Here is a 14,593-nt window from a genome sequence, read left to right as displayed (position 1 = left end):
AGAAAGAGATAAAATCCAACCTGGAACAAGTCGAGGTCAGTGTTTGAACTCATCAGGTGGACCAGCAGAATCGGATTAGAGTTTTAAAAGACAGAGTATTCAAAAAAGTTAAGGTCAAGAGTTTATACTGTGGCCTTTAAGGGAACATTTGCTCTTTTTTAAATTTCAGTGTAGATTCAGCCAGCTGTAGTTTACCCAACCATTACTTGGACATTAAAATATATTCAAATAAGTATATAGATACTTAGACAATTTTATGACCTGTCCCTCATCGGATTATTCAAAAACATAAATCAACAACAAACCAAAAGTTCCACCAGCATCTAACAGCACAATATTCTGACCTACTGTATAACATCCCAAGAAATATCTAACAGTGGAATTTAAATAAATACATACAGACAACCTAAATACTAATTTAAAGACAATTTACAAATATAAACAAACTAGGCTACATTACCAATTAATGTTATTTTCTAATTATTTCTTTTTAAATGTCCATCACAATTTCCCTAAACCCAAGGTGACATTTTCATGTTGCTTGTTTAATCCAATCAAGTCCAACAGGCAAATACATTCTGTTTACTGTCACATGTGACAATGAAAAGCAGCACAAGAGCTGCAACAATTAACTGAATAATCAATTAGTTGTCGACTATTAAATGAATCATTAATTACTTGGATAAGTTGATTAATTGGTTAGAGACTTTTTTTTAAAGAAAAATTATTTGATTCCAACACACTATTTGTGTTTCCTTCGAGAATTAGCCCAGAAAAGGAAAAGAAATTATATTTGGGCTGCAACTAACTTATTTTCATTGTCGATTAATCTGTCGATTATTTTGTCTATTAATGGATAAGTTGTTTGGTCGGAAAATTATGAAAAATGTCCATCACTGTTTTCTATAGCCCACAATGACATCACAGAAATGTCTTGTTTTGTCCACAACCTAAACATATTCAGTTTACTGTCATATGGGAGTAAAGAAACCAGAAAATATTCACATGAGAAGATGAAATTAAAGAATTTTTAACAATTAATCGATTATGAAAATAGTTAATTTAATAGTTGACTAATCAACTAATTGATTAATCGACTAACTCTAAAACACACATACTCCCAAAACAAAACAAAATCTACATTTATTTACCACTTCACATCCATGAGCACAGTGTATGCCCGATTCAGCTCATTGATAAATAACAAAGTCTTAGCTTTTATCTATCATAAGTTATTTTTATGCTCCTATTCCAAGCTTCAGGAATATATTCAGAAAACATTTAAAGAAAAGGTTTTCACTTAAAAGCTCCGCCCGTAATCTACAGGTCTATACAGTCCTGCTTAGACATCACGTCTCGATATCCCATTACCTGGATGACTGAGATTCTTTGTCAGGTTTTGTTTTTGTCCTTTCTGTCTGTAGGCATCACAGCAGCTAACACCCGTTTCTGACATAGTGAGTAAGAGGTCACAGATAAACAAGGTGTTTTTTCTTCTTTCCCTCAACTTTACAGATGTTTTGGAGGCTGTAGTTTGTGGCGCTGTTGAATTACAAGTTGAATCACGGCACTGTGGGGCTGTATTAGCTAGGTGTACCTAATAAACTGACAACTTGGTGTATAATATTAGTATAGAAAGGAGTGTTGGTGAAAAGTTTTAGCCCATCGTCAACCCCCACATGAACACAACATTAGTGTTTAAATAGATTGCCTAACCAAAACTAAAGTATTTAATGGCACTCTGATGAGAAGCAAAGCAACAATCACTTTAAATGTAAAGTGCTCCACTCGATTTAGTCAATGAGGCACACAGTCAGTTCGCCTAATTACTTTTTTCATGCCACTCTGCGGTTCAGTCTCAACACTGTATGTTAAGAGCAGTTTCAAGTCTGCTTTTAAAGCTAAAACAAAATAAACTCTGCTCTTTTGCAGCCAGCAGAATCACAGCCAGCTGGGAAGGTGAAGACGGAGCTGTCAGCTCCTACGATCAGTGCTCAAATCTGAACAAGTCACTGTGAAAATCACTGAGATCTGTTAAGTTTTGTTGCCAAGTATGTGACAATGAGCTGCTTTAAACATTACTCATGTGAAAACTGAAAGAAACAGATCTATAGTGACCAAGACTAAAGCTGTCTTTATACTAATCTTCATTGCATACTGTTTCTTCATTCGTATACAAGAAATCAGCATAGTTAACCGTTTTATACTAACAGAAAATAATGCAATAGTGGGCCGTGAAAAGACAATCAAACTGCGGCTGATAATTATACTGCAAGTGATCAATATTTTGTGTTTTTTGATGTGGTACTGGAGCTGTTTAATCCAGTTAAACACGTCTCAATTCGTGCCCTATCATACTTAACTCAGATAATCAGTGGCAAAATGCATATTAAGTGCCTATTATGCTAATAATAATAATAATAATAATAATAATAATAATAATATTTTCTTTGCTAGTTTATTTGTTGGTCAGAAAATAGACGAACAGTCTGATTCCCATGGTATTTGATTTTAAAGCCATTTAATGGAACAAAAGCACTAAATAAGTGAGTACTGCTGCATTCCTGTCAAGTGACCCATTTGCAACACACCTGATAATCCTAATCTCAATTCCTTGATATTCCAGAAATTCTAGATAACTGGGAGTTCAGCTACATTCAACACCTCTGTAGAGACGCTCCATTTTTGGACGCCTGATTCAGAAGATAGCAGCGCTCTGCTCTTGAAACCTGCACACTCTGACACACCAACGTACTTACTAGAGCTGAGCACACTGAAATGTTGGCATGAATACAAACCAGAAATATCAAGAAAGTATTTTTTTTTTAACCTATAATACTACAACATTCCCACAATCAGGTTGTGGTTTTCTTAGTCTGCTATGATAGTAAATTTAATTTTTGGGGGGGTTGGTCTGACTAAACAAGACATTTAAAGGCGTCACTTTTAGCTCTTGGAAACTTTTAATGGACATTTTTCGCTCTCATCTGACATTTTTCTTTTAGACAGGGTGATTTATCAAATAAAATGAGGCAGATTTATTGCTAATCATTAATTGCAGCCCCAATTTGCACACCATTAAACCACTGGAGTATGTGTATTAGGGTTATAACGTTTAACCCAAAGGTGATGCCTGTAAATGGCTTGTTTTTTTTCAACCAGCAATCTATAACCCAAACATGTTCAATTTCCAATTATATAACACAGCAAAATGTAAAGATTTAGAAGCTTGAAAGGGCAAATATTCGGATTTTTGGCTCGATAAATGACGACACCATTTATCAACTATAAGAATTGTTTCTGGTTGTAATGATTATGCAGAATACAGATCATGCTGCGTTTCAGCATTTTAAAAATAAAGCTAGCTAAATACATTTGCTCCACAGAGTGTAATAACTGGCAATGAATCAGCTTTATATGATATGAGTCAGGGAAAACAGCTATGTGCATGTGTGCATGTGTTAGCCCAGCACAGGATCTCTTTGATGGGCAGAGTATTTGTGCGTTGGTTAATCCGCACTGTGTTACTCACACACCCGGCATCACTGCTGGTGTGTCTGTTGTGTCAGCTTAGCCCACTCAATCCCTAATCCAAAAGCACAGAGAGAGATGAACCTGTGTACCTACATGTGAAACGTCTCAATCATTTCCATTTCACCAGATTGCTCTTCTTGTTGCGCTCCTGCTGCCACGCTCACATCTTCCCTCATTTTAATAAGTTTAAGCGCCGTTTTTATTTCAGGAACGATGGAGGGACAGATTCCACTGGTTGCCCAGACAACAGACGCTATTGAGTGGATCGCACCTCGTCGTAATCGCCAATGAATCGAGACGAAGGCGAAGACCATCAGTCAGCTCCCATTCAAACACATTCACTCGGCCGAACAAAAGCCTCGGCTTAGCTCATCACTGTGATTTGTGGTGCTGACTGTGGACTGAGTGTGTGTACGGTCGATAAAACTGGCTTCCTGTATTCCCTTGACCTCTTGAGTGTAATTAAATGTTGTGCTGTTACAATGACCAGAGACACTAACACTTTCAATTAACTTGCTTTATTTTCTATCCACCTATTGTCTCTTGTTCATGTGAGGAGCATTGTGATCTTTTAAAAAATGTCAAATTTTACCTGTCAAATCTTAAAATCAGCCAGATCGTTTGAGCTAATGAGTGATAAGGGGGAAAAGGAAGGTTGGGATACAACTAATGGGTTAGTTTCTCAATTAATCAATTACTTGTTTGGCCAATAATTGTGTCAAGTATCAACCACAAATTCAAATTCATTTTTGCTTTGAAAAATGGCTTAAAAGTGTTTTTCTGTTGATCGACTAATCAATCAGCGCTACAACAAACCACAAATTTATTTAGGTAGACAACGTTTTGATCCCAGTCTAATGATCATCAGCTTTTTGTCTATTTTTGATCACATGAGGTAAGCACTCACAAATGTTCTGACATTTTTCTTTTTATTAAATCTTGGGACAAGAGTGCTTCCTCTGTCTTCCTCGGTGAGTGCCAATGTTTTAATAAAAAGAATAATGAAAGAAGCACATTTGTGAGTGCTCACCTCATATGTGAATTCAGTGGACTTCTAGATATTTCAAGAGACGAAATATCAAAGGCGACAAACAGAGACTGTTCCTTCCTTTGTTTTGTGTTTGTTGTGACAGAGCTGCAACCAGGGTCGGAAATTAACTTTTTTGTCTGCCACTAATAATAATAACAACAATAATACATTTTATTTATAGGTGCCTTTCTGAACATTCAAGATCAACCCACAAAACATAAGGTACCTACAGACGACAAGAAAGACAAAGTTCACTACTGTGTTTTAGGGGGCTCTCACACCTACCTCGTTTGGTCCGAACTTTCGGACTTTTCAGTTTGGTCCGAACCAAAAATACAGGTGTGAAACCTCCCCACTCAGGACGAACTGGGCCACAGATATTCCCACGCGTGCGCTGATCACAACAATATGCTAATTTTATTACATGTGTCTTTCTGTTTTGCATTTTCCTTGTCCACCAAAGTGGCAGATGGCCCAACGATTTAACAGATGCTAATATTCTCTGAATGCAACTAACCACTATTTACAGTATAATTGACTGATCTGTTGAGTCTTTTTTTTGGAATAATCTTTTAATCATTTAGTCTATTAGTTGGCAGAAAATACAAAACCCAGGATGACTTCTGTCAATGTCTTGTTTTGTCCAACAGTCCAAAACTCAATAATGTAACAGAGAAAGGCAGCAAATCCTCACATATGAAAAGCTGGAGCCAAAGAATATTTGTCATTTATGCTTGATAAATGACTTAACTGTTATGGCAATGCAGCAATTAGTTGATTATTCATAAATGCATAAAAATCAATTAATTGTTTAAGTCATTTTTCAAGCAAAAGTTTTCCTGCTTTTCTTTGTCTTATATGAAATTGAATATCTTTGGGTTTTGGGTTTTTTTGATTGTCACTTTCAACTGTGGGACCCTTGGATGGACATGATTTAGTTAAACATTTATAATCTGATATCTGATTTAAGAAAAAATACCTGTATTGGAAGGAACCGACAAGACAAAACTGTACCTGAAAGTAAAGACCATGACTTCCATTCATGTTTGCCATAAATTGGAAAAAAAACATGATGCACAGTCAGATTATTTGCTTTTCCTGGGTATCTATTGATGTAATGTTGAGGCCTGCGGAGGACGGTCTTTGCACAGTGCAGTTCTCAGCTAAAACAAACTAAACGCACCAACAAACCTTAACTTGACTTGACTGATGATACGTGCTATTCAGTAATAAATAAATCTCTCCGCCAACAACAGGATTAGACCTTGGGCTATTGACATGAATCTAAAGAAGAGGAAGAGAAGAAATCTTAGAAAAACACACTGCTGCCTGGAGGGAATACTGTCAGGAGCTCAGGAAAGTAAACACTCCCTTACTTTTTTTTTTTTAGATCAAAAACACACGTAAGAAATCTTCCTCTTTGAAAATTATCTTATGATAGCAAGAGAAAAGGCTACTCGATGCATTAATTAAAAACCACCACCCTCCCACACACACTGTTTAGGCTCATGTAAATACAAACAAGAGCGAACTGACTTTTAAGAACAATCCTTATTGATATTAAAAAAAAAGAAAAATCAACTACAGTTCCTAACTGCCTGAATAAATCAATTTCCTCACTGATATTAGTCAACTCCCTTTTTCGTCATCGAAGAGGTAAACTGGCCAGCTTACGCACATGACAAGTCTCTGCAGCTGTTGATGTGGGATCTTCAGAAGACCAAACCCCTCTGAAGTGAAGAGATGAGCTGAGAAAATGTTTGAATTCATTCATGTTAAATGGGACAGAGACAAAGTTGAGAGATACATTTTTCTACCTTCTGTAAAAAAGTTTAACGTTAACATTAAGCTAGGTCTACTCGTTAAACAACATTGTGTTGGCCCAAATATTAGACAATATTTAATTCTTGGAATTATGAAAGGGGTCCAAGTACGACTGCTTTGTTCAAATCTGCTCAAACAATTTGTACGAAGGATAAAAATTCTCAGTTTCAATACAAAAGGTAGAAACTTTTCAGGAGGCAGACACCATCTCTACATTTAAGAGTAGGCTTAAGACTTTCCTCTTTGATAAAGCTTATATTTAGGGCTGGCTCAGGTGAGTCCTGAACCATCCCTTAGTTATGCTGCTATAGGCCTAGACTGCCGGGGGATTTCCCATGATGCACTGAGCTCCTCTCTCCTCTACTTTCTCTCCCTCTGTATGCAACCTCATCCCATTATTGCATGTTACAAACACAACTTCTCCCCTTTCTGGTAGTCTTGTGCTTTCTCGTCCCTCTCCTCTCTCCTCCTATCACTTCCTGCAGGTGTTTCTGGCTCTGGAGCTGTGGAGTCTGGATCTGTGGATGCGGGTCACCTGCTGCCCCCGTGTTCCTGCTCGACACCCTCTGCTGCAACAACTATTGTTACTATAATCATTAACATTACGACTGTTATCATTAACACTACTATAAATATCTGTACCATTTTTCATTTAGTCTATAGAAACATCACCTTTACTGTCTGTACCTCTGTGTGTATATTGTGTAGTCTCTCTCTCTCTCTCTCTCTCTCTCTCTCTCTCTCTCTCTCTCTCTCTCTCTCTCTCTCTCTCTCTCTCTCTCTCTCTCTCTCTCTCTCTCTCTCTCTCTCTCTCTCTCTCATAGAGTACGGTCTAGACCTGCTCTTTTATGAAAAGCGCTGTGAGATAACTGTTGTTGTGATTTGGCGCTATATAAATAAAATTGAATAAAAATGAGTCCCATTCAACACAACTCTCCAAACAACACAGGTTTGAAAACAGCCTTATAAGTCAGCCCCAGTTACTAATATGGTGTTTACGGTGGTTTTAGGCTCATTTATAGACTCTGTTTTCAATATTTCAGTGATTAGAACACAAATCAATATACTGGCTGAGTTCAATAGACTTAGGCCTAGATTATTTATAACTATTTATATACTACTTTTGTCTCATTTGAATTGAATTTTTAAATGTTCTTACACACTATAAATATTGTTATTTATAAATGAATTTGTTTCTGCAGGTAATTCTTTATATCATAATAAATAACTAGGAAACTATTTTGACAATTGATTCATTTTTTAAAGTAATTTTTCAGTCTTTCAGATTGAAACAAACATGTCCAAGCTTCTCAAATGTGTATGTTTAATGCTTTTCTTCTATCATATAAATATAAGGAGCCTACTTCGGGTTTTGGAGAGATGTATGAAAACAACAAGCAATTTGAAAACATCAACTTGGGCGGTCAGAAGATATAACCAGCATGTTTCACCATTTTCTGACATTTTAGAGACAAAACAATGAATTAAGAAAATAACCAGCGGATAATTCGATTACGAAAATAATCGTTAGTTGCAGCCTTGCTAAAAAAAAAGTTCTATCCGAATTTGAAACCAGCTTAAAATGACTGTTTACCAAGGTATAATGAGATTAGCCAACCTGTTAAGAGAAAGAGGTGTTACGTGGAAACTGCTTCTGCGGGCTTGGTTTTTCTCCCAACTTCAGTCAACAGATCCAACTCTTTCTACTCCCTCCCCCACCTCCCTCCCAGATACTAGACTTTCCAGCTACTGTCTGGAAAATATGCTTGAGGAAAATGACTAATGCTATATCCTTCCACAACAGCTACCGCGCTGAAGTGCCCTTAGGCTCTTCATCCTGCACTAAACACAGCAGACTGTACTGAGCAGCTCCCAGGTGTGTGAATGTGATGCATCGCCGCAAAAGATGCTCAGTCAACACTCCTATAAGTATCCCCTGAGTGTTGCCAAATAAAGGTTAACCACAGAGGACGAGATGATCTGCCTCTAGTCCCTGAACGCCTCATAAAAGGTGTCACGAGTTGAAAAATGCCTGTGTGTGTTATATGATGTACCTGGGTGATGTGTACTGATGCCTAACAGACAGTATGTGGGTGTCCGCTGACACAATAATGCTGTTCCCATCTCTCTTAAGGTTGTGGCGGTCTGAATGGCTCAAAATAGTCAACAATTATCTTCAAATTAAGTCAAACCGAAGAAGTGTGATGTTAAAGAAATTTTATTGGACCTTTAAATTGGGGTTCACTTATGAGCCTGTGAATTGCATGGCAACACAAAAGCCAGTGCAACTTGTCTCCGTTTAGACCACCTCATCTTTTCAAGGCGCTAATATAACCATTAGCCGAGAAGTATGTTCTGTTTAGGGCAACACAACATTGAAGCTCTCTGTATGCGAGCCCTCTTGTAACTGGGTCAGAGCAGAATGTGTTTTTCCATCATAACATGCATGGGTGTAACCACACATTCATTGGGGGGTTCATGACGCCCCCAAGTATACAGTAGAAAATATTAAATATCTCCTCCATATTTTAGCAACCTCAAAAAAAATCAATATCAGTTTAAGTGTACGCTATATTTTAAATGTTTTCTCAGCCTACACTGACGTTAGACATCCCTTTCTGATGGGGGAACTGAATGTTCTGTTCAAAGCCACCAGACTCCTTTGACAAAAACAGCAACCAGCAACTCCTGTGTTCATCGAAGTAGAATTACTTTTGGCAAAGGAGTCTGATTGCTTTGGAGAGAGCACAGATCAATATAATGACCTCAGGTCCCTGTCAGACAGGGCTGCTTGTACACTGCTCTAAAAACTTAATATATTTATTACAATTCTTTAAATCTATATTTCCATCCAGTGACAGAATGAATCATTTGTATCTGCTGGTCACTTTCCGGTAGTAAAACATCCAAAAGCAAAAATCCTATCAGATGGGGGACCCAAGGATAAACTCTTTTCAAATGGGGGTCCATATTCTAATTAGTGTCAGTGTAGGGGTCCTTGATGTGAAAACGCTAAAGAACCATTGGTCTAATTCGTAGGTGTGTTTCAAGTCAATTAACATTAAGCAAATGACCCAAACAAATGGAAGCCACTATGTCAGCGAAATCACAGGCTATTCGTTTAAATGTGAATTCAAATTGTCAATGTAGACATCAAAAATATTTTGTCAGTGTGCAAATTTTCATATTAAAATATAATAGAATTGTGGGAGCGCTCTCATTTAGATCCTATCCCCAAATGTCTATACCATACCATTTCATCCCTTTAGCAGGAATAACAGTGACACAGGCATGTCACCATAGCATGTGTGGCATTCATGCAACACATAACAGGAAGGTGCAAACTGTAAGGTCAATTACCAGGACCCTCCATATTATTGGATATGATGACAGAGAAAAGATTTGAATCTTCATCTGAATTCACCGCAACTGAACACAGACTGAATTGACCTTCTACACCACTGGCTTTTTACCCTAGGGTGACATATTGCTTTGAAAAACTGTCTACCTTATGTCTAGATGATAAAAAGTATACATGTCCAAAAGGTCGCAGAGCACAGTATCAAAATGACTAAACATTATGACAAGTTCGCTGTCTGGAAGCGCAGTTCATCTCCACCAAACTCCATTCTAAAATATGTCAATTTAACATTGAGTCGGCATTCGGTATAAATGCATACATAGAGTAGTATAACATGATACAGAGATTTCAGAACGGGTTGGCACGTCTCTATTCCGCTTAACGATGTGCATTTTTGTAGAACAACATTGTGGGGATAAGAAGATAGTAATAAAACCAATACAAACATAGAAAATTAAACAGAAAATGCAGTAAAGGGATTCTCGGATTTGTGCCGAAATGCAGGAAGGCTTCCACAGACCCATTTGGAGTATGTAAATATCTTGTGCTGTAGCCAATATGTAGATTTCAGACTAATTAAAAAATAATTTAAGATTATTTTAATTGAAGCATGACATGTCGGTTTCATCACACCAGTGAACTGAACGTGTCGGTACTAGTCGGCAGAAAGCGGAGTGACAGCCGATTGCACAAAATCCTGCTTGAGAAAAAAACTCCACTTATTCTTTTATGACAGAAACTCGACGGTTAATGTTAATTAGCTCGTTTTAAAGACGTGCATGCAGACTTAACTTGTCACCTCTTGGTATGTTTGTTAAACTGTACATTTTCCATCTGATTAACGTGACCAGAAATTACACAACGTAAACAAAACGTATGTTTTCCTCAATACGGAGAAGCAACAAGCGCTCGTTAGCTTAACGTTAGCTTACTTCATAATAGTAGAAAAGCATATTTACCATATTACCCCCGCCGGTGTAAGTGTAGCCCTACTTCTGATAAACTTTTCTCCACACCAGCACAAGAAGCTCCGGACATAACGTTAATCCCGGGACTCAAACCGGATCTCCCGTTTTGTTGTCCTCAAGTGTGAAGTTGACCGTTGAATCCGTCGGAGCAGCGCATGCCATCACGGCTCCCACCGGCTGCCACCGCTGCCGCTGCTGGAAACTGATAGCCGACCGCGGCAACGGTGTGACTCTTTCCCCAGCCAGCCCGCCGCGGTAATCCTTCTAAACCCCGCGAGGCAAGAGAAGCACAATGTGTGTGAGTACGCCCCGCCCACCGTATTACACTGAGGGAGGGGCTGCGGGGGATATCAAATACACCCACATGAATTAATTCATAAACAGAGAAGGCAGAGCTCTGAGGTCCTAAAGCACCTGTTTTACTCAAATATACAGAGGTGGAAGAAGTACTGAGATAATTTACTTAAGTAAAAGTACTAATACCATATTGTGAAAATACTCCACTACAAAAAAAATCCTGCATTCAAAACATTACTTCACTAAAAGTACTCAAACCACACTGTGAAAATACTCCACGACGAGTAAAGTCCTGCAGTCAAAAATTTACTTCACTAAAAGTACTAATACCAGAAATACTCCACTACAAGTAAAGTCCTGCATTCAATACATTACTTCACTAAAAGTACTCAAACCACACTGTGAAAATACTCCACTACGAGTAAAGTCCTGCAGTCAAAAATTTACTTCACTAAAAGTACTAATACCAGAAATACTCCACTACAAGTAAAGTCCGGCTTTCAAAACCTTACTTCACTAAAAGTACTAATGCCACTCAGTAAAAATACTCCACTACAATTAAAATCCTGCATTCAAAACCTTACTCCAGTAAAAGTATCTTAGTATACTCCTATAATATGTAGTACTTGAAAGGAATTGAATAAAAGGTATAAACGGAGATAGACAAAATAAATCAAAAGTATCTTCTTACAATTTGCAAATACTTACTCATCAAATTAAAATACAAGTAATTTGTAATTTGAAAATATAAAAATACATTCTATACAAACTGATATTATCACATTTTAGGTATTAATTAGCCTCAATATGGCTCTCAAGTTATGTTATATTAAGATATGGCCAGAATTTAAAATTATGAACAGAATCATGACATCATGCCAAAGATGTGTGAGGATTGTGTTGAAAGATATCTGAGATATCTGAAATTAGCATGCTAACCAGCCAGGCCCGGTTCATCCTTTGTACCACTTGTACGTCAAGAGAAGATAGTCTAATAGTAAAGCTCAGCCCTCCCGCTGTTGTTTCAGCTGGGAGTCGTGAACGAGCAGCAACTTTGCTATGTCACACAAGCTCTAAACAACAACAATAATCTCACAAAATTTTCAGGAAAGAAAATATTCTTATACACATTGTCCTCATCAAATAGGGGGAAAAAACTACATTCACCTCCAGTCACTCTTTACACTTTAAATATAAAATTTTTAAAGCTGACTTAAACACATAGTCTCCCTTATATAAATATATTAAATAGCTGAAACAGACAGACATGGCATCGGTCATATCGCAAGTGAAAGGATAGGTGAATTATCCCACAAAGGTCTGGGCAAAGAGTCATTAATGATTTAAAGGCACAGCAGGTCTACTCTGGCCTTACTGATAAAGAACCTAATTAGCATTGTTAGCAGCCCTGTCATATGATATGGGCCTGCTGATAATTTACTGTCCAAGCTCACATTAAGTATTCATCCTCACAATAAGTGAGTCCACTCTTCCATCTGCCATCTTAGAAAACAGACATTCTCACAGGGGTTTTATCTCTGTCTTACCCTCCTGTCATTCTTTATCCCTTTCTGCCATCTCATGATTACATCGACCTGAAGTCCACTTTATGGGGACGGTGAGTGAGTCAGCCACCTGTTAATCACCGTGACAAGTGTGCATGCTGACAGGTTGAACTCTGTGCCCAGGTGATTCAGCCTGCAGGGCAGAGAACAGCACCTGGCACAGAGGCTGCCTGCAGGGCAAGAGCTCTGTTATTGACATTTGAATCTGAGGTTGATTTAATCTAATAATTTATCTGCAAGAGTGCGTGTGCATTTTTAGAAAGATCACTGCATTGCGCAGGGATTGATCCACCATAATTCTCTCTTCTATGATCAATCTTAATAACCTAATACACTTCCAGTCCATTTCCCCATGGTATTTATTTCTGATATCCATGCTTGTGCGTGTTTGTGAAACACAGATAGCAGTCAGAGAGTTAAAAGTGACATTTAATTATGTCCAGACTGGTGGTCTCTTTTGTGCTTTTGCATTGATTTGGTTCAGAGAGGGCATTGCCTGTGAGCTCAAAGAAAACAATTTAGCCTTACGTAAATGCCATTACGAGCAGATCTCTAATGGGTATTGCAGCACTGCACGACACCTGCGAGGCTGTAAAAAAATATTTCGAGACTATTGTCTTTCTGACTACTTTCATTGCAGTCACACACACACACACTCTCTGACTTGCACACGGTTGTGATTTGTCATCTAAATGTCACCACGTTTGACTTTTAATAGGTCCAATAGAGCTCAAAATCCAATTATCTGACAAGAAGAGTGATGCGACACAGCATTTCTGATCTGCAAGTGTTCAAATTCATGGTCATAAAATGAGCCACATGTGAGTCAAGAACTGAAGCATTCCCCTGTATATATAAAATTCACTGTTAATCACAAGTTGCTATTGTTCCCTGTCCACACCAGCAATGTTTGTGTTCTTTATGGGCTTCCTGCTTCCTGTCTCCGTCTCAGCCGTGACATCAGTGTGACCTTGGTGACACCAGAGACTTCCAGAGCGCCGATACTGGGAAGGGCTCTGGATTGTTTAGGTGAGGACGAGGATCAGGACGTTCTGCTGAGGTTTTAGATTGTTTGAGGGTGTTTGGAACATTGTGGAGGCTTTCAGGAACGGTTAAGTGATGGAATCAGAACGTTCCCTTGGGATCTGAGGATGTTTAAGAGGGGGAAAGTGGAACATTCTGTAGGGGTTCAGGATGTTCTGGTGGGATTCTGCAGTGTTTAGATTACTAAGGTCAAGACTTCCTTTTTAGTTGGAAATCTTGAATGTTTACTTGTGATGTTTGGGTGTCTGAATGCTTTGATGGTTGGTAGCTTGGTTAGCAAAGTGCACCTGTAATAAGTTAACTAAAAGTTAACTGTGATGCTAATTTTGGCTAGCAAAAACATGGTTAAGACTAAGTGTGCTCAACAAAACAAATGAACAGCCGACTCCTTAGAGTGTCCTTTAGTACAACCAAAGCCTGAAGAAGACATTTTTATGCAAAGAAAATGTTCCAATTAATTTTCATTAACTGACAAAGGGTTGAAGTTAACAAAAACAAAGAAAGCACCTAAAAATAATTTCACAGCTAGTTAAATGTACACAGTGCAGTGGATTCAATATGCTTCTGTCCTGATTGACAGCTCGCTGTGGTGGCCACGTGTCAATCAAAAGGTAGCCGTACCCTAAAACATACCCTGCTTTATCGTCTATTTTCCTCTAAATGGAACCATAATTTACAAAATGAACATCATGCTAGTGATTAAGACCACAAAATCATTAGGAAAGTGTTTAATGAGTTACTAAATCAAGTGAGAAATAGGGTAATTTTGTCATGGACTTCTATAGAAGCTGACTTCTTTTTGCAGCCAGTGGGTCATCCCCTGCTGGCACTTTACTTTTCAGACCCAGAGGTTCTCCCTTGAATAGATCAAATTATTATGTCATTTTGAATTGACATTTTGAAAATCTGACTTTGTAGTCCCCCCCCCCCCCCCCCCCCCCCCCCCCCCCCCCCCCCCCCCCCCCCCCCC

At 38.2% G+C, this 14,593-nt stretch overlaps 1 protein-coding gene and 1 long non-coding RNA gene across 4 annotated transcripts in view; one reads left to right on the top strand and one right to left on the bottom strand.

Annotated features, from left to right (window-relative positions):
• The window catches only part of LOC123985002 (transmembrane and coiled-coil domain protein 3-like), a 52,726-nt gene that overhangs the window by 22,135 nt on the left and 15,998 nt on the right, over positions 1-14,593 (bottom strand). For 2 of the 3 annotated variants that reach the window (XM_046072320.1, XM_046072321.1), the window contains exon 1: positions 10,709-10,971. The exons of the other annotated variant lie outside the window; for it this stretch is intronic. Coding sequence is in view for 1 of the 2 variants with exons in the window: in XM_046072321.1 (XP_045928277.1) it covers positions 10,709-10,711 (3 nt within the window). In the remaining variant the exon portion in view is untranslated. Of the gene's footprint in view, positions 1-10,708; positions 10,972-14,593 lie in introns of those variants that run through there. 3 annotated transcript variants of the gene reach the window in all.
• The window catches only part of LOC123985003, a 22,167-nt gene continuing 17,764 nt past the window's right edge, over positions 10,191-14,593 (top strand). Inside the window, exons 1-2 of the long non-coding RNA XR_006828572.1 lie at positions 10,191-10,278; positions 10,838-11,015. This is a non-coding gene — a long non-coding RNA (uncharacterized LOC123985003). The remainder of the gene's footprint in view (positions 10,279-10,837; positions 11,016-14,593) is intronic.

Source organism: Micropterus dolomieu, linkage group LG16 (genome assembly GCF_021292245.1).
Source record: "Micropterus dolomieu isolate WLL.071019.BEF.003 ecotype Adirondacks linkage group LG16, ASM2129224v1, whole genome shotgun sequence".
In the NCBI taxonomy this organism is placed as follows: domain Eukaryota; kingdom Metazoa; phylum Chordata; class Actinopteri; order Centrarchiformes; family Centrarchidae; genus Micropterus; species Micropterus dolomieu.
This window is presented reverse-complemented; position numbering and strand designations above follow the sequence as displayed.